Source organism: Sus scrofa, chromosome 1 (genome assembly GCF_054392235.1).
Source record: "Sus scrofa isolate SSC_HxYL_T2T_F1_AM1 chromosome 1, Sscrofa_HxYL_maternal_Yorkshire_Landrace_v2.0, whole genome shotgun sequence".
Taxonomy (NCBI): domain Eukaryota; kingdom Metazoa; phylum Chordata; class Mammalia; order Artiodactyla; family Suidae; genus Sus; species Sus scrofa.
The window spans coordinates 193,531,350-193,554,897 of record NC_139383.1 but is presented as its reverse complement, the minus strand read 5'-3'; the positions used below and the strand labels follow the sequence as shown (position 1 = coordinate 193,554,897).

At 36.5% G+C, this 23,548-nt stretch overlaps 1 protein-coding gene across 4 annotated transcripts in view; it reads left to right on the top strand.

Annotated features, from left to right (window-relative positions):
* DDHD1 (DDHD domain containing 1) overlaps positions 1-23,548 on the top strand; it is an 85,066-nt gene that overhangs the window by 13,412 nt on the left and 48,106 nt on the right. For all 4 annotated transcript variants that reach the window (XM_003121795.5, XM_003121797.5, XM_084981286.1 and 1 more), the window contains exon 2: positions 19,893-20,066. In XM_003121795.5, the coding sequence (XP_003121843.1) occupies positions 19,893-20,066 (174 nt within the window). The remainder of the gene's footprint in view (positions 1-19,892; positions 20,067-23,548) is intronic.

Sequence of the window (23,548 nt, the reverse complement as noted above, 5' to 3'; positions counted from 1 at the left end):
AAATTAAATTCAAGAGATCCGAACCTGAGGCCTGAGAGTCTACCTCTTTAATAAGTATCCCTAGTAATTCTGATTGTAGGAGGTTATAGACCTCACATTGATGACACTGTCAGTTCACTAATTCCTCCAGTCTGAATGGCTCAGAGTTGTCTCATCTTGAGTTGTCTTCATATACACTCAGAGAATTACCAGTTCAGCCAATCCAGAGTTGCATTTAAAAGAGTTCTGAAGGAACTAGCCTTCAACCCTTGTTTTATATTTTATTTCTTCTCTATTTTTCTTTTCCTTATACTTCTTATTTCTGCTGTCCTTCCAGTTTAAAATTTCTATATCCTTATTGATTTTTCTATCTACTGATTCTGTCAAATATTGAGATGGAGGATGAAATCCCCAACTATCATTGTGGATTGATTGAATGATTTTTGGGGTTTTCTGGGGTTTTTTTGTTTGTTTGTTTGTTTTCTTTTTATGGCCACACCTGTAGCATCTGCAGCATATGGAAGTTCCTGGGCTAGGGGTTGAATTGGAGCTGCAGCTACAGGCCTTTACCACAGCTATGGCAAAACTGGATCTGAGCTGCATCTGCGACCTGTGCCACAGCTTGCAGCAACACCAGATTCTTAACCCAAGAATCAAACCTACATCCTCATGAAGACAATGTTGGGTTCTTAACCCAATGAGCCACAACAGGAACTCCAGTTCCATTGGCTTTTGTTTCATGTCTTTTGTGGGTTTAAAAAAATTTTTTTGTTGTTGAGGTACAGTCAATTTTACAATATTAAGTTAGTTTCAGCTGTACAACATAGTGATTTAATGTTTCTGTAGATTTTATTCCATTTAAAGTTACTCTAAAATGGAGTTCCCTGGTGGTCTAATGGTAAGGACTCAGCACTCTCACTGCTGAGGCCTGGGTTCAATCCCTGGCCTGAGAACTGATATCCCACATCAAGCCACTTCACTTTGTAGCTTAAAAAAATAGTTACTGTGAAATAATGGAATAAATATTCCCCGTGCTGTGCAATATATCCTTGTAGCTAATTTGTTTTATGTGTAATAGTTTGTACCTATTAATCCCCTGTCCCCATCTTGCCCCCACCCCTTCTCTCTTCCACTGTTAACACTAGTTTGCTCTCTATATCTGGAAATCTATTTCTGTTTTGTTATATTCATTCGTTTGATTTTTTAGATGCCACATATAAGTGATAATGCAGTATTTATCTTTGACTTAATTCAATAAGTATAATGCCCTCCAAATCCATTCATGTTGTTGCACATGGCAAGATTTCATTCTTTTTTATGGCTGAGTAGCATTCCAGTGTGTGTGTATGCACACCACATCTTCTTTAGCCATTCATATGTTGATGGACGTTAGGTTGCTTTAATATCTTGGCTTTGTAAATAATACTACTATGAACATTGGAGTGCATGTACTTCTTTTTCCCCCCCGAACCCACAGCATGAGGAAGTTCCTGTGGCCAGGGATCAAACCTGAGCCACAGCCGTGACAGTGCCAGATCATTAACCTGCTGAGCCACCAGGGAACTCCCAGAGTGCATATACTTTTCAAATTAGCGTTTTTGCTTCCTTCTGCTATATACCCAGAAGTGAAATTGCTGGATCATGTAATAGTTCTATTTTTAGTTTTCTAGGAACTTCTATACTGTTTTCCACAGTGGCTGCATCAGTTTACATTCCCACCAACAGCATACAAAGTTTCCTTTCCTCACATTCTCAATAAAATTTATCACTTGTTGCCTTTTTGATGATCACCATTCTGACAGGTTTAAGATGATACCTCATTGTGATTTTGATTTGTATTTCTCTGATGATTAGTGACGTTAAAAGAGTGATTCCTTCAGCTCTGTTGTTTCTCTCAAGATTGTTTTGGCTATTCACATTCTTTTATGTTTCCATGCACATTTTAAAATTATTTGCTCTAATCCTGTGAAAAATGCCCTTGGCATTTTGATAGGGGTTGCATTGAATCTATAGATTGCCTTGGATAGTATCATCATTTTAACAATATTAATCTTCTAATTCATGAACACAGTATATCTTGTCATCTGTTGGTGTTGTCTTCAGTTTCTTTCATCAGTGTCTTATAGTTTTCTGAGTATAGGCCTTTCACATCCTTAGGTAGTATATTCTAAGATATTTTACTCTTTTTGGTGTGATGGTAAATGGAATTGTTTCCTTAATTTCTCTTTTTTGACCGTTTGTTTTTAGTGTATGGAAATGTGATAGATTTTTGAATATTATTTTGTATCCTGTAACTTTACCAAACTGATAAGTCCTAGTAGTTTTCTGGTGGGCTCCAGATTTTCCATGTATAGTGTCATGTTATTTGCAAACAGTGACAGTTTTACTACTTTCTTTCCAATTTTGATTCCTTTTATTTCTTTTTTATGTCTGATTGCTGGGGCTAGAGCTTCCAATTCTATATTAAAAGTAGTGAGTGGGAATCCTTGTCTTGTTCCTGATCTTAGAGGAAATACTTTGTTTTTTACCATTGAGTATGATGTTAGCTATGGGCTTGTCATATATAGCCTTAATTATATTAAGGTGTATTTCCTCTGTACCCCACTTTCTGAAGCGTTTTTATTGTAAATGAATGTTGATTTTAAAATCTTTTTCTGCAGCTGTTGAGATGATCATATGGTTTTTATTCTTCAGTGTGTGTTAATGTGGTGTATCACATTGGTTGAAGGGTATTGAATCATCCTTATATTCCTTGGAAAATTCCACTTGATCATGAATTGTTGGGTTCAGTTTGCTAATATTTTGTTGAGAATTTTTGAATCTGTGTTCATTAGTGATGCTGGCTTGTAATTTTATTTTTTGTGTGATATCTTTGATTTTGGTGTCAGGGTGAAGGTGGCCTCATAGAATGAATTTGGAAGCATCCCTTGCTCTGCAGTTTTTAGGAATAGTTTGTGAAGAACATATGTTAACTCTTCTTTAAATGTTTGGTAGCATTCACCTATGAAGTCATCTAGGCCTGATTTGTTTGTTGGGAGGTTGTTTTCTTTTTTAATTACTGTTACTGATTCAGTTTCTTTACTGGTAATTGGTCTCTTTTATTTTTTTCTATTTCTTCCTAATTTAGTCTTTGGATATTGTACAATCCTAAGGATTTGTCTATCTCTTGTTGATTGTCCATTTTATTGGAGTATAGTTGTTCACAGTAATCTCTTATGACCTTTGTGTTTCTAGAGTGTTGGTGCTAACTTCTCCTTTTTCATTTCTGATTTTACTGATTTTTTTCTGATTCTCAATTTTATTCTTGATGTGCCTAGCTAAAGGTTTATCAGTTTTATCTTTTCAAAGAACCATCTCTTAATTTCATTGATTTTTTTTTTTCTGTTGTTCTGATGTTTCTGTTATCTTTTGTTTTCTTTTTAGCCTTTATTCATATATTTCTGCTCTGATCTTTATATGATTTCTACTAACTTTGGGTGCTTGCTTCAGCAACACATATACTAAAATCAAAACAGTACTATTTGGGTTTTGTTTGTTCTTTTTCTAGTTCCTTTGGGTGTAAGGTTAGGCTGTGAGATTTTTTGCTTCCTGAGATAGCCTTGTATCACTGTAAACTTCCCTATTAAAACTGTTTCTGCTGCATCCCATAGATTTTGGATCATTGTTTTCATTTTCATTTGTCTCCACTTTTTTTTTTAATTTTATTTCTTGTTTGATATTTTTCAGTGATCCATTGGCTGCTTAGTAGCATATTGTTGGACTCCAAATTTTGGGGGGGTTTTGCATTTTTTTTCTTGTAGCTGCTTTCTAGTTTCATAGCATTGTGGTCAGAAAAGATGTTTGAGAGGATACACTGGTGGCTCAGCAAGTTAAGGATCCAACATTGTCAGTGAAGCAGCTTGGGTTGCTGCTGTGAAACAGGTGTGATCCCTGGCCCTAGAACTTCTGTATGTCATGAGCATAGCCAAAAAAAAAAAAAATGCTTGATATAATTTCAGTTTTCTTAAATTTACCAAGACTTGTTTTGTGGCTTACCATGTTATCTATCCTGTTTTATGTGCCCTTGAAAAGAATGTGTATTCTGTTGCTTTCAGATGCTTTTTGTATATGTCTATGAAGTCCATCTGAACTAATGGGTCATTTAAGTCCAGTGTTTCCTTATTGATTTTCTGTTTGGATGATTTGTGCATTGATGTAAATGTGATGTTAAAGTCCCCTATTACTGTGTTACTGTCAATTTCTCCCTTTATGCCTGTTAACACTTAATTTCTGTATTTAGGTGCTCCCATGTTGGGTACATATATATTTATAATTGTTATATATTCTTGTTGGGTTAATCCCTTGATCATTATGTAATGTCCTCCTTTGTTTCATAGCAGTCTTTGTTTTAAAGTCTATTTTGTCTGATATAAGTATTGCTATTCCAGCTTTCTTTTTATTTCTATTTGCATGGAATACCTTTTTTCATTCCCTCACTTTCAGTCAGTGTGTCTTTAGATCTGAAGCAGATTTCTTATAGGTAGCAAATATATGGATCTTTGTTTTTATCCATTCAGCCACTCTGTGTCTTTTGTTTAGAGCATTTTGTCCATTTACATTTAAAATAATTATTAATAATCATGTACTCATTGCCATTTTGTTAGTTATTTGGGGGCTGTTTTCATAGTTCTTTTTTATCTTTCTTTTGTTCTCCTATGGTTTGATGACTATCTTTAGTGTGCATTGGAAGTTCCCAGACCAGAGTTCATTTCAAACCTGTGCCACAGCAGCAACCTAAGCCACTGCAGTGACAACATCAGAACTTTAATCTGATGCACCACAAGAGAATTTCCAAGTTGCTGATCTGTTAGTTTGAAATACATTTTAACAACCCTGCATTTTTACTCCCCTGCTTCACAATTACTGTTTTTGACATCATATTTTACATCTCTTTGTGTATACTTTAACTACTTATTGTGTGGGTATAGATGATTTTGCTACATTTTGTCTTTCAATCTTCTTATCAACTTTGAATGTGATTGATTTACCAATTTTATTGTATATTTGCCTTTACAGATGAGCTTTTTCCTATTGTTTGTTTTGTTTTTTGTTTTTTGTCTTTTTAGGGCCACACCAGTGGCATATGGAGGTTCCCAGGCTAGGGGTTGTATTGGAGCTGTAGCTGCTGACCTACTCCACAGCCACAGCAATGCCAGATCCTTAACCCACTGAGCAAAGCCAGGGAGCGGACCTGCTTCCTTAGGGATGGTAGTCAGATTCGTTTACACTGAGCCACAATGGAAACCTCCTTTTTCTTTTTGTAATTTTCATGTTTTTAGTTGTGGCCTTTTCTTTTTTGCTTAGAGAGATCCCTGTAACATTTCTTATAAAGGTTGTTTGGTGGTGAACTCTTTTAGCTTTTACTTGTCTTTTATACTTTTGATTGCTCCAAGTCTGAATGAAAGCCTTTCTTGGTAGAGTAGTCTTTGTTGTTAAGCTTTTTCCTTTTATAACTTTAGATATATTGTGCCACACCCTTCTGGCCCGCAAAGGTTCTGCTGGAGAGTTTCAGCTGATATCCTTATGAGAGTTCCCTTGTACATAACTTGTTGCTTTTCTCTTGCTGCTTTGAATATTTTCTTTATCTTAAATTTCTGGCATTTTAATTACAAAGTCTTGATGTGGTCTTTTTTGGGTTGATCCTATTTGGGATTTCCTGTGCTTCTTGGTTTTGGATCTGTTTTCCTTTCCCAGGCTAGGGAAGTTTCAGCTATTATGTCTTCAGATATGTTTCTGCCCCTTTCTCTCTCCTCCTCTTTCTGATACCTTTATGACAAGAATGTTAGTGCCCTTGATGTTGTCCCACAGGTCTCTTAAACTGTTTTTTGTTTTGTTTTGTTTTCCTTTTTAGCTTCAGTGATTTCCACTACTGTCTTCCGGGTCACTGATCTGTTCCTCTGTATTACTTAATCTATTGCTGATTCCTTCTAGTGTATTTTTCATTTTAGTTACTGTATTATTCATCTGTTTGGCTCTTCTTTACATTGTCTAACTGTTTAAAATTTCTAACTTCTTATTTTGTTCATCCATTCTTTCCTGAGTTCCTTGAACATTATTGCAGTCATTACCTTGAATTCTTTCTTGGGTAGATTGCCTATCTCTGCTTCACTTAGTTGTTCTTCTCGGGTTTTATTTTGTTCTCTCATTTGGAACATGATCCTATGTCACATACTTTGCCTATTTCCTTTTTTATTTCTATGTATCTGGTAGGTTGGGTGCTTTTCCTGACTTTGGAGAAGTGGCCTTTTGTAGGTGATGTCCTGTGCATCCTAGGAGTGCATAGTATGTTCACCAGAGCAGTATGTCCTGAAGGCACCCCTTATGCGGGCTGTGTGAGCCCTTTTATGGTGGGCTGACTACTGTGTGTGGTCTGGTATGCATGGCTGGTCCCTGGTCCAGTTGGTTGCCAACACTTGCCTTGTGCAGAGGTTGCTGGCTGCTGACTAGGGAGACTAGCTCATAAATAGCTGACCATGGAGCCCAGAGGCCCCCTGGGTCCCAGTGTGTGAAAGATTTTGTGTGCGACGTTTAAGAGTGAGGTCTCTATTTCCTGTAGCCTTCTGGTACTCCTGAAAGTAAGGCTAGCCCTCCTACTCTTAAAAGCCAAATACTCTGTGGGCTTATCTTCTTAGCATGGATTATTGGGCTAAGAAGCCCAACGTGAGGTTCAGATCCCTGAATTCTCAGGGAGAATCTCTGCACTTGTAATTATTCTCTCATTTGTGGGTTGCCCACCTGCAGTTTGAATCTTGACTATATCACAAGTCCACCCTTCCTAGCAATCTCATTGTGGTCCCATTTTTATATCTCTAGTTTTAGAAGGTCTTTTCTAGTAGCTTCTGGTCCTTCTCATCAGTAGTTTCTCTGTCAATAGTTGTAATTTGTGTGCCCTTGAGAGGAGGTGAGCTCTGGGTCTTCCTACTCCACAGTCTTGGAAACTCTTTTTTCATATATTTTCAAGCTCTGTTACTAGGTGCATACATATTTAGGATTGTTATATTCTTTTTTTTTTTTTTTTTTTTTTTTTTTGCTTTTTAGGGCCACACCCATGGCATATGGAATTTCCCAGGCTAGGGGTCAAATCAGAGCTACAGCCACCCGCCTACACCACAGCCACAGCAATGAGGGATCCGAGCTGCACCTGCGACATACACCACAACTCATGGCAACACCAGATCCCCAACCCACTGAACAAGGCCAGGGATCACTCATGGATAATAGTTGGATTCATTTCAACTGCGCCACAATAGGAACTCCCAGATTGTTATATTATTTTGAAGAAATAATGCCTTTATGATTTTGAAATGTGACCCTTTACCTCTGGCTTAATTTTTTGTAGTAAAGTCTACTTTAATACTTATTCTCTTCCAACATTCTTGTAATTAGTATTTGAATGTCATATCTCTTCGTAACTTTTTGCTTTTAAACTTTTGTCTTAGTATATCTAGTAGATGTTGCTTTTAAAAATCCATTCTAAGAAGTTCCCATTGTGGCCCAGCAAGTTGCAAACCTGACTAGTATTCACGAGGATGTGGGTTCGATCCCTGGCCTTACTCAGTGGGTTAAGGATCCAGCATTGCCTGTGAGCTGTGGCATAAGCTGCAGATGCGGCTTGGATCTGGTGTTGCTGTGGCTGTGGTGTAGGCCGGCAGCTGTAGCTCTGATTTGACTCCTAACCTAGGAACTTCCATATACTGTAGGTGTGGCCCTAAATAGCATAATAATAATCCATTCTGACAATCCCTCCCTTTTATTTACTGTTTTAAACCATTTCTATTTAAAGTGATTAATGCCAAGTTTGAGTGTAAGTTGACCGTCTTCCTAGTTGTTTTCTATTTGTCCCACTTACTCTTTGTTCCTTTTTCTCTCTTTTCCTGCCTTCTTTTGGATTGAGTTAGGATTCTTTTAATCTTCATTATTAGCTTTGGGGATGCATTTTTCATTTTTATTCTGGTTGATGTTTTCTGAGCTATTTGGATCCTAATTACACATATATCAGATCATTTGATACTGCTTCACAGCTCTTAGATGCTCTTTATTGTTTTTGAATTTTCCCACAACTGTTGGGTGGGGTGAGGGGGGGTATGTTTCAGTTTGGGTAGTATTTAGATTTATCTTCAGGTTCACTGATTTCTTTCTTCAGCTATGTTGAGTCTCCTGATGAACCCATCAAAAGTATTCTTTTTGTTTGTTTGTTTTTGTCTTTTTACCATTTTCTAAGGCTGCACTTGCAGCATATGGAGGTTCCCAGGCTAGGGGCCTAATCGGAGCTATAACTGCCAACCTACACCAGAGCCATAGCAACACAGGATCTAAGCTGTGTCTGCAGCCTGCACCACAGCTCATGGCAACGCCAGATCCTTAACCCACTGAGCGAGGGCAGGGATCAAACCTGCAACCTTATGGTTCCTAGTCAGGTTTGTTAACCACTGAGCCACAACGGGAACTCCAAAAAGTATTCTTTATCTCTCACTGTGTTTTTAATTTCTAGCATTTTTGATTCTTGTAGTTTGTATCTTTGCTGAAATTATCCATCTGATCATACATGTTGCCCCCCATTTCCACTAGAGTCTTTAACATATTAATCATAGACATTTCTAAATTCTCTAACATTACCAACATCTGGGACATCTCTTTTCTAGTTCTGTTGATTTTTTGGTCTGTTAATGGTATGCTTTATTTCTTCCTCTTTTTTGTATGTCTCAATTGTTTGTTAAAAGCTGGACATCTAATAGAGGATAGTAGAATATTTATGCCCAGAAAAAATTTTGTCTTTTGCTAGGTCTTTAGTATGGGAGGTTGATCAGTCTGTTTGGTGGTTGAGCTGGGCTTGGGTTTTATTACTACAGTACTACAATCATTGTGCCACAGACTTGTGTTTCAAAGAGTTTATCTCCATGCTTTTATCCTCCACCAGAAGTAGATTAAATGTTTACTGTATTGGTGATAATGATGGGAGTGGAGAAGGGACATTCTCTGTTGTTCTGATTCATCTTCATTTTTCGGCACTGTATCTCTAAATCTTAAGAGTGGGACCTTGTCTGTGGTGTTACCCTTACTCCAGCTGTAGGATCCAGACCCAGGACAACATCCTGCCCCTAAAGCAAGAGTAGGGTAGTTTGGGGGGTTTTTGTTTGTTTCCTATTACCTTTACCAGACTGATAAGAGTCTTCATCTGTGCCCTAAACACAATATCATTTGCTCCCCTTTCTAGCAGTAGCTTAAGGCTTTTGTTCTATAGTGAGATAGTAAGGATCCAGACAAGGCTTCATACCTTTCCTGTGGCTGCTGCTGTCCCCCTCCACTAAGCTTGCACCGTGAAATGATACTTCTTCAGGCTTCTCACCCTATGCCAGTCTTTCCTAACAACTTCTGATGAAATCTTTGGAGAAGAACATGCAGAGGGGGTGCAGTTTCCCTTTATGTCTCCTTACATACAGTTTCCCATTCTATCTTCCAGGGGTTCTGTGTTCTCACCATAGAGAAACTTTGACTTTTTGCAATTGGTTAAACATTTTAGCTTTAATCATTTCACTAGTTTGTATGGCATCTGGTGTCTACCCTCAGTAAGAAGTGCTCACATCTTGTTATCCTTATTTTTCCTTAAACATTATATAAGTTAGTTGCCCTGTGTCCTTAGGTTTCTGAAGGATATAAGAAGACTTATAATATGCAAATTAAATGTGTGATTTTTGTTTTAAAGGTTGGAGCAAAAGTCTGTCAGCTTTCTACATGCTAAGCAAAGGCTGAAATTCACTTACACCTTTTTGTATATGTGGTTGCTCTAGGGTTTTCAGTAGACATCTTTAACTTGTCACAATCTGACTTCAAAAAAAATGTTTGTCATTTAATGTAAAATTGCAAGAATCTTATTAGTATACTACAATTTACTTCCTCATAGTAAGTAAAATTTTGCTGTTGTTTTATGCATATTATTTCTACATGTGTTATAAACAACAAAATATTTTGCTTTAAGCAATTTAAAGAGGTGTCTTTGAGTGAAAAAAGTGTTATAATTAACAACATTTATCATTTCTATTCCTTTTTATTCCTTTATATAGATTCAAATTTTTGTCTAGTTCTTCTCAAAGAACTTTCTTGAATGTTTCTCATAATACAGATCTGCTGGTATTCTTCACTTCTACCTAAGAAAAAGTCTTAATTTCTCCCTCATTTTTTGAAAGATAGTTTTGCTGGATATAGAATCCTAGGATGACATTTTTTTTTCCTTCAGAACTTTAAAAGTGTCACTCCATTATCTTTCACTTGTATAGTATTTGAGGAGAACTTTGCTGCTACTTTTATCTTCTTCTAGATGTCGTCTTTTTTTTTTTTTTTTTTCTTTCCTGGCAACTACCCCCAACTCCACCATCCTCCACTTTGTTGGTGATTTTCTGAAATTTGATTACTGTGTGTTTTGGTGTGATTTTCTTCATATTCCTTTTGCCTAGGATTCTTTTGATTCTAGAAACTGATGGTTTATAGTTTTCATTAAATTTGTAAATTGTTTGTCTATTCTCTGAATTTTTTTTCTCTTTATCCCTTTTCAGGGATTCCCACCATATGTATGTTAGTCTGCTTGATTATCCTGCACTATACATTTTTTTTCAGGTTTTTGTCTGTTTCATTTTGGATTTCTTAAGGTTAATGTTTTTGTTGTTATGTTCTTGAATATGTTGTATTGCTGTATTACAAACTTCAAGTTCACTGATATATTTCTTTTTCAGTGTTTAATCTACTGTTGACCTCATTTGGTATACTTTAATTTCTGATGTTTTATTTTCCATGTCTATAAGTTTAATTTAGGTATATTTTGTATCTTCCATTTCCTTCTTCATCATGTTTTTTTCGTCTGTCTTCTTGAATTGAGGCAGTGTGTGGCCATTTTAACATCTTTGATAACTTTGCCATCTGTGCTGTTATTGAATCTTGTTGCTATTGTTTGACTTTTCTCCTTGGTTAAGGGTTGAATTTTCCTGCTGCTTTGAATACCTGGGGGTAGAGGAAGGTTGTTTGTTTGTTTTTGGATGCCAGACCTTATAAATTTCATATTTGTGTACTGGATTTTATGGGATTCTTCTGATATTGTTAGGCTTTGTTCTGGTATGCACTTATCACTTCAGATGACTTTGATCCTATCAAGGCTTTCTTTTGAGCTTTATTAGAGTGGTCAGAGCAGGCTTTGGTTGAGGACAGTTTATCCTCAGTAGGTAACTACTGAAGCATTACCTGGGCACTGCTAAAACTTAAAACTCACACCCTGCAAGAATCAAGTTGAGTGCACTGGAAACGGAGAGAAACACCTTCCTCTTCCATTATGAAGGATGGTTTGGTAGAAATAGTTCATCAATATTATTAGCCACATAATGACTTAAGTGGGCCTCTGTGGGGCTAATCTAGGACCCTAGCCACCACTTAAAGCATTAATTTTATGAGAAATGTATTCAGAGTATATAGTACTAGATAGTAAGTTTTATTTTTTTAATTAATAAATTTTATTACATTTATAGGTGTACAACAATAATCAGAACCAAATTTTACAGCAATTCCATTCCAGACCCTCAGTGCATCCTCCCACCCCCCCAACCTGTCTCATTTGGAAACCATAAGTTTTTCAAAGTCCGTGAGTCAGTATCTGTTCTGCAAAGAAGTTCATTGGGTCCTTTTTTTAGATTCCACATGTAAGTTAAAGCATTTGATGTTGATGTCTCATTGTTTGACTGACTTAGCATGTTATTTTCCAGGTCCATCCATGTTGCTGAAAATGCTGTTATTTCTTTCCTTTTAATACCTGAGTAATATTGCATTGTGTATAAGTACCACATCTTCTTCATCCACTCCTCTGTCAATAGGTTGTTTCCATGTCTTGGCTATTGCAAATAGTGCTGCAGTGAACACTGGAGTACATGTGTCTTTTCGAGTCATGGTTTTCTCTAGATAGATGCCCAGGAGTGGGATTACTGGATCAAATGGTAGTTGTATTTTTAATTTTCTGAGGAATCTCCTATAATGTTTTCCACAGTGGTTGCACCAATTTACAATCCCCCCAACAGTGTACTAGGGTTCCTTTTTCTCCACAGCCTCTCCAGCACTTATTGTTTGTAGACTTTTTGATGATGGGCCATTCTGGCTGGTGTAAGGTGGTACCTCATAGTGGTTTTGATTTGCATTTCTCTAATAATGAGTGATGTTGAACATCTTTTCATGTGTTTTTTGGCCATCCGCATGTCTTCTTTGGAGAACTGTTTAGATCTTCTGCCCATTTTTTGATAGGGTTGTTTGTTTTTTTGGTATTGAGCTGTAGGAGGTGTTTATAAATTTTGGAGATTAATCCCTTGTCAGTCGATTCATTTGCAAATATTTTCTCCCATTCTGTGAGTTGTCTTTTCGTTTTGTTTAGGGCTTCCTTTACTGTGCAGAAACTTTTAATTAAGCCCCATTTTTTTTTTTTTTTTTGATTGTCATTACTCTAAGAGGTGGATCTGAGAAGATGTTGCTGTCGTTTATGTCAGTGTTTGGCCTGTGTTTTCCTCTAAGAGTTTTATAGTATCTGGTCTTATATCTATGTCTTTAATCCGTTCTGAGTTTATTTTTGTGTATGGTGTTGGGAAATGTTCTAATTTCATTCTTTTCCATGTGGCTGTCCAGTTTTCCCAGCACCACTTTATTGAACAGGCTGTCTTTTCTCCATTGTATATTCTTGCCTGCTTTGTCATAGATTAGTTGACTGTAGGTGTGTGGGTTTAATTCTGGGCTTTTTATCCTGTTCCACTGATCTGTATATCTGTCTTTGTGCCAGTACCATACGGTTTTGATGACTGTGGCTTTGTAGTGTAGTACTTGATAGTAAGTTTACAACAAACCTTAAGAATAAATGACAAACTATTTTTCTTAATCTTCCACCTCTTTTCTGTCCTACTTGTCTTTCATTTCTCCTTCCCCTTTACTTTTTTCTTCTTTTCTTATATCCAATCCTTACTTATTTCTTCTTGATCTGAATACCAGTACTCCACATTCCTATTTTCCCTTACTCTGTGACTTCCTTCCTCTTTCAGTCCTGTGTGGTCAGATTTGCTCTTTAAGTTTCTAGAGCAGTGAATTATCAGCATACTTTGGACTCTCAGCAGGTAAAGCTGTAAGGGCAGAGCTAAGCTTAGAGGAAAGGGGGCAAGCATACCATACATTGCAAAGTACAGTATGGGTTGAAATAGTTCTTGAAAATATTCTTTAGAAATCTTATAATTGTTTCCTCTGCCTCCTGGTGTAGGTGTAGCTTTTTTTTTTTTTTTTTTTAATGGCCACATCCATGGCTTATAGAAGTTCCCAGGCCAAGGACTGTATAAGAGCCTCAGCTGCAGTAACGCCAGATCCTTTAACCCATTGTGGGAGGACAGAGATCAAATTCATGCCTCTCCAGCGACCCAGTACACTGCAGTCAGATTCTTTTTTGTGTGCTTTTTTTTAGGGCCACACTCGTGACACATGGAGGTTCACAGGCTAGGGGCTGAATGGGAGATGTGGCTGCGGCCTACACCACAGCCACAGCAACGCAGGATCCAAGCCACATCTGCGACCTGCACCACAGCTCACCGCATCACTGGATCCTTAACCCGCTGAGCAAGGCCAGGGATTGAACCTGCATCCTCATGGATACTAGTCTGGTTTGTTAACCTCTGAGGCACAACAGGAACTCCTGCAGTCAGATTCTTCACCCACCATGCCACAACAGGAACTCCAGTGTAGTTTTTTTCATACATAAAAATCTTTATTGCCAAAATTCTCCTATCCGCATAAGAGATCCACTTAGGCTTTGGTTAAATGAAGGAAGTATTCATAGTGGAAAATGGACTTTGCAATTGTTTTCTTTTTTCCAACTTTATTGAGGTATTATTGACATTTAACATGTGCGAGAGTAAGGTGTACAACATGAGATTACATACATGTATACACTTGCACTTGTTTTCTAGTTGAGAAGAACGCATGTTTTTCTTTTGATTTCAGTAAAAGCCTACCTTTTATCATGATTTACCTGAGAATTTTATGATTGAAATAATGACTTATCATTGCCACCCTGTCTGGAAGAAAAGTACTAGTCTTTACATTGTTTAAATTGACTCTCAATGAGTGTTATTACAGGTAAAAAAATAATATTTTGTTAATCTAGCTTTAGCATATTAATTTCCATCCATTCGCCTTGTGAAAAATTTATCTCTGATCCCTGTTTGCATAGTCTCTTATGTAACAGATGTATCTAGATCTTTCCATTCTGTAACTGCAAAGTGAAGTGACATTTTAAATATATATCAGTGCAAGTTCCTATCATCATGAGATTCTGTTGCATGTAATTTTTAAAAGTCAAAATAACCGTGGCTTTAAACACAAAAGCATATATTTCTCTGTACCTAAAAGAAGTATGGATGTCTAGAGTTCAGGGCTCTGTGGCAGCTCTACTCTAATCAGGGACAGTGACCCCTTCCGTTATTCAGCCTTCTATTCTTTGTAAGTGATTTGATTTAAGAGAGCTTCAGGAGCTCAAGACATGAGGGGCAGGGAAAAAAGGGGGGAGGGCAAACAGTAATTTCTGCTATATCCACCAGTAATTTCTGTTATATCCTGTTACCCAGATTCAGTCAAATACCCAAACCTAGCTGCCCAAGGAGACTAGAAATAGTCTTCTTAACTGAGCATATTACTGCCCTGAATAAACTGGTATTCTGCTGTAAGGAATAGGGGGAGATTATAAGGAATTGGCTCAAATAATTATGGAGGGTGGCAAGTCCAAAATCTGCAGAGAAGATGTCCCACTTCAAGTCTAAAAGCTAGAGGCCACTGTTAGAACCAGCGAGAGAGAGCCAGTATCACTATTCAAACACCACAAGGCAAGAAGAGCTTACTATTTCAGTTTGAAGGCTATCAGACTGAATTCCTTCTTACTTGAAGGAGAGTCAGCCTTCTGTTCTATTCAAGCCTTCAACTGATTTGATGAGTCACACCCACACTATGGAGAGCAGTCTCCTTTACTCAGTCTATGATTTAAATGTTAATCTCATCCAGAAACACCCAGAATGTTGACCAGATATCTGAGTACCCTGTAGTCCAGTGAAGTTGACACATAAGATTAATCACACCGAATAAAAAACTAAAACATGTATAAGCATACCAAACACTGTACACTTTTATAATGTAGAAGCGCACAGTTCCTTATATTTCCACCTCTCAGAGGTATCTGTTAATGATAGCTTAGTGTATTTTTCTCTACTTATTGTCAGTACATATACCAATATTTTTATAAAACAGAATTATACTATTTAAACATATATATGCATATGCGCAAATATACTTACATGTAGAGTATTATGGCATTGTGATTTACTTTTTTTTCTTCTCTTTCTTTTTTTTTTTTCCTGCCACACTCGTGGCACATGAAAGTTCCTGGGCCAGGGATTGACCCTGCACCACAGCAACAACCCAGGCCACTGCAGCAACAATACCAGATCCTTAACCTCCTGTACTGCAGGAGAACTCTTACTTTTTTTCATTTTTATTCTATGTTTATTCTGTGTCTTTTGAACATTATTTCACTATGGAACTAAGTACTCATTTACTCTTACTTCATTTTATTTAGTAAATATTTTTAACACCAGTTGTGTACCAGGCATAATTTATATATCCAGTTATCTTTTGGTAGAAATAAAAGTCGTTTTATTTGTTTATGGTTTTTGTTGTAAAATACTGAAATAAACATTTTTGTACTGTATCTTAAGACATTTTTGCAACAGTTTCTATGTTAGGGATTATAGATAGAGTAACAGGTTTGTGTTCTGTTTTGTTTCTATAAAGCATTTTTAGGGGTTGGTTTGTTTGTTTTTGTGGGGTTTTTTTGGTGTTTTTGTTTGTTTGTCTTTTAGGGCCGCACCCTGTGGTATATACGAGATTCTCAGGCTACGGTTGAATTGGAGCTACAGCTGCTGGCCTACACCACACCCACAGCGACACCAGATCCGAACCACATCTGTGACTTACACCACTGCTCGTGGCAACACCAAATCTTTAACCCACTGAGCAAGGCCAGGGATCAAACCTGTGTCCTCATGGATACTAGTCATATTCATTTCTGCTGAGCACAAGGGGAACTCCCATGTTCTTAGATTTTAAAAGGTATTGAGTTTTTCAACCTCAGCACCGTTGACATTTTGGGCCAAATAATTCATTGTTGCTGGGTGGGGTGATGGGGGTTGAGGGAGCTGTTCTGTGCACTGTAGGGTGTTTAGCAGCATCCCTGGCCTAGATGGCCCTAGCACCACCACCCTAAACCCTGATGAGTAAAGGGCGAATGTGAAGGTGATTTAGGAGATGGAATAAATAGTACCTACTGTGTTTCCAGTTATAGTTGTAAGGCACAGATAAGGAGAAGACATCTTGGATGACTCTCAGATTTCTCTCGGATGAGCAACTGAATACTGTCTAAACACCATTCGTCATTATAGGGACTACAGATGGAATAATAGATTTGTATTCTGTTTCTTCTAGGAACCTGGTGTGTTCCATGGCTATCTGTGATTCTGTTAACTATTGATCTATCTGCTTGGAGATGTTCAGTTGGCAATTGAATGTTGGGGTCTAGAGTTCAAGCTAGAGGCCTGAACCAGGAAGATGTAGTACTTGACTGTATACTGCTAGAGTTTAAAGCTTAGGTGTAAAGCTCCCAAAACATGTATCCAAAGAAGACATGCTTAGATTTATTAGGCTCAAAAGAGGAAAAGTTTTGGGAGTGTAGGGATGTGCTATAAACTTGTTTTCATTTTTTTAACTCTACTTTTTACTTCCATGGTTTTTATGGGGAGGCAGGGTTGGCTTTGGTTTGTAAGTCTCATAATAACCTGGCAATATAAAATTTACCAATGTATTTATTTTAAAATTATCAACTGAATAACTGAATAGCCAGTATTTCTTGGGGAAAGAGCTAAAAAGGGACATTTACTATTTGAGAATATAGGTTGCATTGAGCAGTAGAATTTGAGTGAACTTTTGAGTCAAACTTTGGTTGGAATCTTGGTTCTCAAAATACTTAACTTTGTGTCCCTGGGGAAATGATCCTAAATGATTTAGCTTCATTAGGATTCATTTTACTCATTTGTAAAACTGGGGAAATCATAGCTATCTTTCAAGATTACTGTTAAGATTAAAGAAGATGAGCATTAGCACATCAAGGATAGTGGCAGCTGTCCAAATCTAAATCTCTCCACACATTTTGCCCAAAAGCCGTAAGGGGAGTTCCCCTTGTGTCTCAGTGGGTTAAGAACCTGACATAGTGTCCGTGGGAATGCAGGTTCAATCCCTGACCTCACTCAGTGGGTTAGGGATCTGGCATTTCCATGAGCTGCGGTGTAGGTAGCAGACGTGGATCAGATCTGGACATTGCTGTGGCTGTGGCAAAGGCTGGCAGTTACAGCTCCAATTTGACCTGTAGCCTGGGAACTTACATGTGCTGTGGATGTGGCCCTAAAAATAAACACATACATACATACACACATACAGTGAAAAGGTTAAAAATAAATAGATATGCAGAAACATCACAGGTAAAAGGAAACAATAAGAAAGCAGGGGTTGTGATCTTGATAAAGTAGCATCCAAGCCAAAATACTACTACTAATAATTAAACACACAGAGTATGATTTACAGTGTTAAAAGCCATAACTCTCAATGAATTTATATTTTTTAGTATATATGCACCAAATAATACAGCAACACCTGACTATAGAACAAATGCTGTAGTAGAATAAAGGATAGTTCAAGAAGAAATAGAAACACGTAATAGGAGTTTGGAATACATAAGAATACAAGTCTAGTACAAGATATTTCAGGATCATTTAATAAATTTCCTGTTTCAAATCTGGAATTGGCAATTTCTTTAAGGGCTCTTGGTTTCTTTTATTGGGAAATGATATTTAGAGATCACAGTCTTTATACCAGGAGTGTTCACTTATATGGGACTGGTCTTTAGTTCTAGGCCTTTTCAGTATATAATGCTTAGTGTGTTTGTTTGCTTTTTTTAAAAATAGCCATTATTATGGCATATGGAAGTTCCCGGGCCAATGATCACATCTGAGCTGCAGCTGCATCCTATGCCACAGGTGCGGTAGTGCTGGATTCTTAACCCACTGCACCACAGAATCTCCAAACTTAGGACATTTTTTTTTTATACTCTTAGTATTATTTTTTGTTACAAAATGCACTTAACCTTAGCCAGGTAAAATTCTCCAACTGTATACATGGGTACATAAGGTCCTTCTTTGATAAATGGCCTTAATATTAATGTTCTTAATTTTTAATAATGTATTTTTAAAATATAGTTGATTTATGGTGTTGGTGCTATACAGCAGGACCTCATTAGGAGAAAATACATCATTAGTTCATGCTGACATTGCTAATTGAAATTTAAAATAGTCATTATTTCTTTGATTTTTATAGTTGTATCTCTTCTTGTGCTAAAAATCTTGGTTTCTGAATGATATTAGCAAAATAGATATATTCATCTTAATCTACATTTTCAAATTAACAATACCAATATTGTTACAATTATTAACAATTACACCAAAAAAGAAAAGAAGTTCCCTAGTGGCTCAGTGGGTTAAAGATCCAGCATTGTCACTGCTGTGGCTTAGGCCACTGTTGTGGTGAGAGTTCATTCCCCGGCCCAGGAACTTCTACATGCTGCAGGCATGGCCAAAAAAACAAAAAACAAAAACAAAAAACAATCATAATAGTGTAGCCACTGTAAAAGGCTTAAGATATTTGCAGTTCTTTTTGTCCTTAGGATATATCCTAATATACATATACAAACTACTGTGTTTTGAATCCACTTGAAATGATCTCTCTATAAGAATTTGGTTAAACCAACAACTCTCTACATAAATAGGGTTTTTTTTTGTTTTTTATTTTTAGAGTTTTATTGTTTCCATTTTATTTCTGCTTTATTTTTATTTTAAAGGATTTAAGATAACAGCTGACAGTTGTGGTTTATTTTAAATAAATAATTAGCTATTAGGAGTTTTAGGATTATGGCGAGTTCCCATCGTGGCGCAGTGGTTAACGAGTCTGACTGGGAACCATGGGGTTGCAGGTTCGATCCCTGGTCTTGCTCAGTGGGTTGAGGATCCAGCATTGCCATGAAGCTGTGGTGTAGGTCGCAGACGCGGCTCAGATCCCACGTTGCTGTGGCTCTGGCATAGGCCGGTGGCTACAGCTCCGATTAGACCCCTAGCCTGGGAACCTCCATGTGCCACGGGAAGCGGCCCTAAAAAAGACCAAAAAAAAAAAGTTTTAGGGTTATGGGACAGTGTTTAATCAAAGATTTTTCAGGGTTTTTTTTTTTTTTTAATATTTTCTAAAATGGATGAAGAATGTACTGTAATTCAAGATTTCACTTATTCCTGTGTACTCACTGGGAGCCCTTGACCTCCAAGGCAGCCCTAAAAAGTATACTACATTAATACAATACACATTTTGGAAATTTATCTCAGTATTTTGTAAGACATTGGAACTACAACCAGAATCTTGAATGAAGTTTGTCAGCTCCTTAAGCCTGCTAAGTTTGGTTATTTAGGGCCACAGTTATATAGACAACTACTCCTCTCCCTTTCTAATGCCAAAGTAACTTTTACATGTAATAGTTAATGCAAGTAAAATTATATACTGTAAAGAAAAATTACATACTGTGACTTGAAATCTGCAATTTAAAACTTCAGGTGGTTCTATTGGGTCACAAAATTCTGTTTTTGCCACATGGCAAAATACAAAATTGTAGTTATTATTATGTCACTTCCTGGGAGAGTGGATCCTAAAATGTATAATTCTGTGATTTCTCTTCTCAGAGTCCGATAAAATACCAGTAATGCGTGGACAGTGGTTTATTGATGGTACTTGGCAGCCTCTAGAAGAAGAAGAAAGTAATTTAATTGAGCAAGAACATCTTAGCTGTTTTCGAGGTCAGCAGATGCAAGAAAGTTTTGATATAGATGTGTCAAAACCTATAGATGGAAAAAATGGTAAGACCAATGAATACATTTAATGTGTTTTGTAAACCAACAAGTTTGTTGATAAAGTTTAGAGTAGTCCCTAAGTTTTAAATTCAGAAGTGTTATAACTTATAAAATTTCTGATTATTTCAAAATTAGTTATTTTAGAATTGAAAACTGCTATGAATTTCTGAACTATTTCAATTATTTTATTTGACATGTATGTTCGCTGGCATGACACTAACATTTATTATAAATGTACAAATTGTTGTAACGTGCTCTCTGAATTAGTCCTTTTTAGTAGCTTTTTAGTGATCAAGGAAAACTGAACTTAGAAAAAAAGCCACTTGTCATTATATCAAAAGAACAGTTTATTTTAATGTTACTCCTTTTTCTGAAGTTTGAAAATACTTTCCTTTGTATAAGGCCCTTTTAGCTATCTCCATATTGATAACCGTATCAACTTTTAATTTGAAGTTGTCTATTTATATTTCCTTATTCAACATTTGGATATGTTTGCAATAGTTTAAAATATTGATAAACTAGCTAAGATTGCAGTATTTCATTATGTGTCTGATCTTGAGTAAAATTCAAAAGGTGTGGTAAAGTTAAAAATACTTCTACTGTTCCATTTACTGCAGAAAGTGGGATCAACTATTCTGGTGAGTATAACAGTACAGATAGATTAGAATTTGTAGCTTTATTTTTATTTTTATTTTTTCCTGTAAGTATTCCTTCACCCATGCTTGCCTTTATTTGGGAAGTTTTGGGCAAGTGCTACTCAATCTAGTGAATTAAACTATGAATTGAGTAATTTTTCTCCTTCCCCTTATAAAACATCTCTAAAGCATTGAAATGTTTTAGAGTAACATCTAAAGTTACTCCTTGATCGAGTAATTCACCAAGTGCAACTTGGAAAAAATGAATTATATAGTTGGAAGCAGTTGTTTGTATAATATAATTGATGAAAAGCAATAAGCTTTAAATTGTTTTCTTTTTTTTACTGTTAGTAACATTCCTAGCCTTTTCTCTCTCTTATTCTTTACTCTCTCTTATCTGTCTCTGAGAGCACACATGCTCACACACATACACACACAAACATGCCTCACAAGCAGGGAAATTTTATAGTTTATTAAACCAAGTTAAAATATCTTTTGTGTCTTTAAAATCTGCATAACTGAGGAAAATGGTGGCTTCTGAATAAATTGGTAAATAAATCTAAGAAATATATATAATGATAGTTGTCTAATATGTTCCAGATATCATACTCTAGGAATTTTAAATATCTCATTTGTCTAATATATAGAGTCAACTGTGTTTTTATTTCACTATAAAGTTCAATCTCAAGGTTCTTACATATTAACATATAAAGAGCAGTTCAGTATCTACAAAGCAGAGCTGTATCTACATTCCTACTGATTCCTATACAGAGAATTCTTTGGGTAAAACATAAATAGCAAATTTTGTGTGTATCTGATTTTTTATTGGTGACTAAAGTATTGTAAACTCTTATCACCACTATCAAAATAATCACAAAAGCCTGCTTTATGGTATTGAAGAGGCTGAACTTTTTTCATAATTTCATTGCTATTAAAGAAGGCTGAATTTTGGATTTTTTTCATTCCTATTAATTCTCAAGTCTTGCCTCAAAAATGGCAATTCACCTTAACAAACCCAATTTATTCACCCCAATTTTTTAGTAGTTGTGCATGGAAACAACCCAAGAGCTTGGAGGAGGAAAAGGATGAGTATTAAAAACAAAAATATAGGTAGATTTATCCCCCTTTCTCACTATGTTCAAAACATTTCGTTTTCACTTACTGTACTAATTTGTCTTGTGGAAGTTAGTCATCAGCCCTGTTTCACCTCTAGATCCCATCTACTTGGAATCTGAAATGTTAAATGGAGGAGCATACTTCAGTTTTTCTCAAAGTGCCCTAATTTCATAAGCCAATCATTTAAATAAGTCTCATAAAAGAACATGGTTCATTTGTGTGAGTAGATTTTTCAGTATATCTTTGAGTCTGTGTTAGTTCTAGAGTATCAATCTAGGATATAGTAATATTTTTGCTAGCTTTAAAGATACACGTTGAATGGTAGAATTCTAATCAGTAATAACAAAATAGTTAAACTGTTAAAACACTTTTGTATTGTAGTCTTTCAAAATGATTTTTTTGAAGTTCATTAGAAGAAAAATTGGTTTTTTTAATTGTACTGTGACGCATCATGTTTTGTTACCAACAAAGATTCTAAGTTCAATTCAGTATATATAGTGTTGTCATGAATTTCCATTTTATTTGTAATTCAGTATCATGTAAAACTTAAATTTATGTGTTAAAATGTGACTTTGACTTTGATGATTACAGGAAATATTGTAGTACATTTGAAAATTCTCACTGATCTTAAGGAAAGAACATTTGCTGTCCAAAAAGCTACCATTGTTGAAAAAATAACTCAAATTTAAGGTACAAAGATTTAAAAAAATATAATCTCAGGAGTTCCTGTTGCGGCTCAGCAAAAATGAGCCCTGCCCATATCCATGAGGATGTGGGTTCAATCACTTGGCCTCGCTCAGTGGGTTAAATTCCAGCACTGCTACTAGCTGTGGTATAGGTTGCAGATGTGACTGGTATCCCACATTGCCATGGCTGTGGTGTAGGCCTAAAGCTTCAGCTCCAGTTTGACCCCCAGCCCAGGAACTTCCATGTGCCATAGTCGCGGCCCTAAAAAGCGAAAAGGAAAATATATATATATATTATATATATGTATATATAATATATATATAATATATATAATATCTTGATTATTTTGCTTCTTACCTCCAAGCTTCTGAAATTTTATATTTTATTAATTTAAGGGGGAAAATAGCTTTTCCACCTAAATTTTCTCATGTACATAGGAAAAGCCTTGACTCTTCATATTGCTAGATTTAGCTTTTTTTTTAGGGCTGCACCTGCGGCATGTGGAGGTTCCCAGGCAAGGGGTCTAATTGGAACTACAGCTGCCAGCCTACACCACAGGCACAGCAACACCAGATCCCAGCTGCGTCTGCAGCCTACACCACAGGCACTGCAACACCAGATCCCAGCTGCGTCTGCAGCCTACACCACAGCTCATGGCAACAGATCATTAACCCACTGAGCAAGGCCGGGGATCAAACCAGCAACCTCATGGTTCCTAGTTGGATTCTTTTACACTGCGCCATGGTGGGAGCCCCCATATGGCTTGATTTTGAGTGCTTCCTTGTGCAGATAGTACTGTGCGAGGCACTTGTGTGAAAGAAATGGATGGGGTTTTGAACCTCAAGAAATTTTAAATCTGTTAGGGGTGACAAAGCCTATGGAGGAGAAGTTAATGAAGAATAAGTACAAGGTAGCACAGTAGACACTGCCTTCTATACATTCTGAAAAAGGATATAAAATAGAGTTGGCAATCACACTGCAATGGAGTTACTCAAATGAAGCTTTCTGGAAAAATCCCATTTAATAATTTAAAACATTTTAAAATGCCAT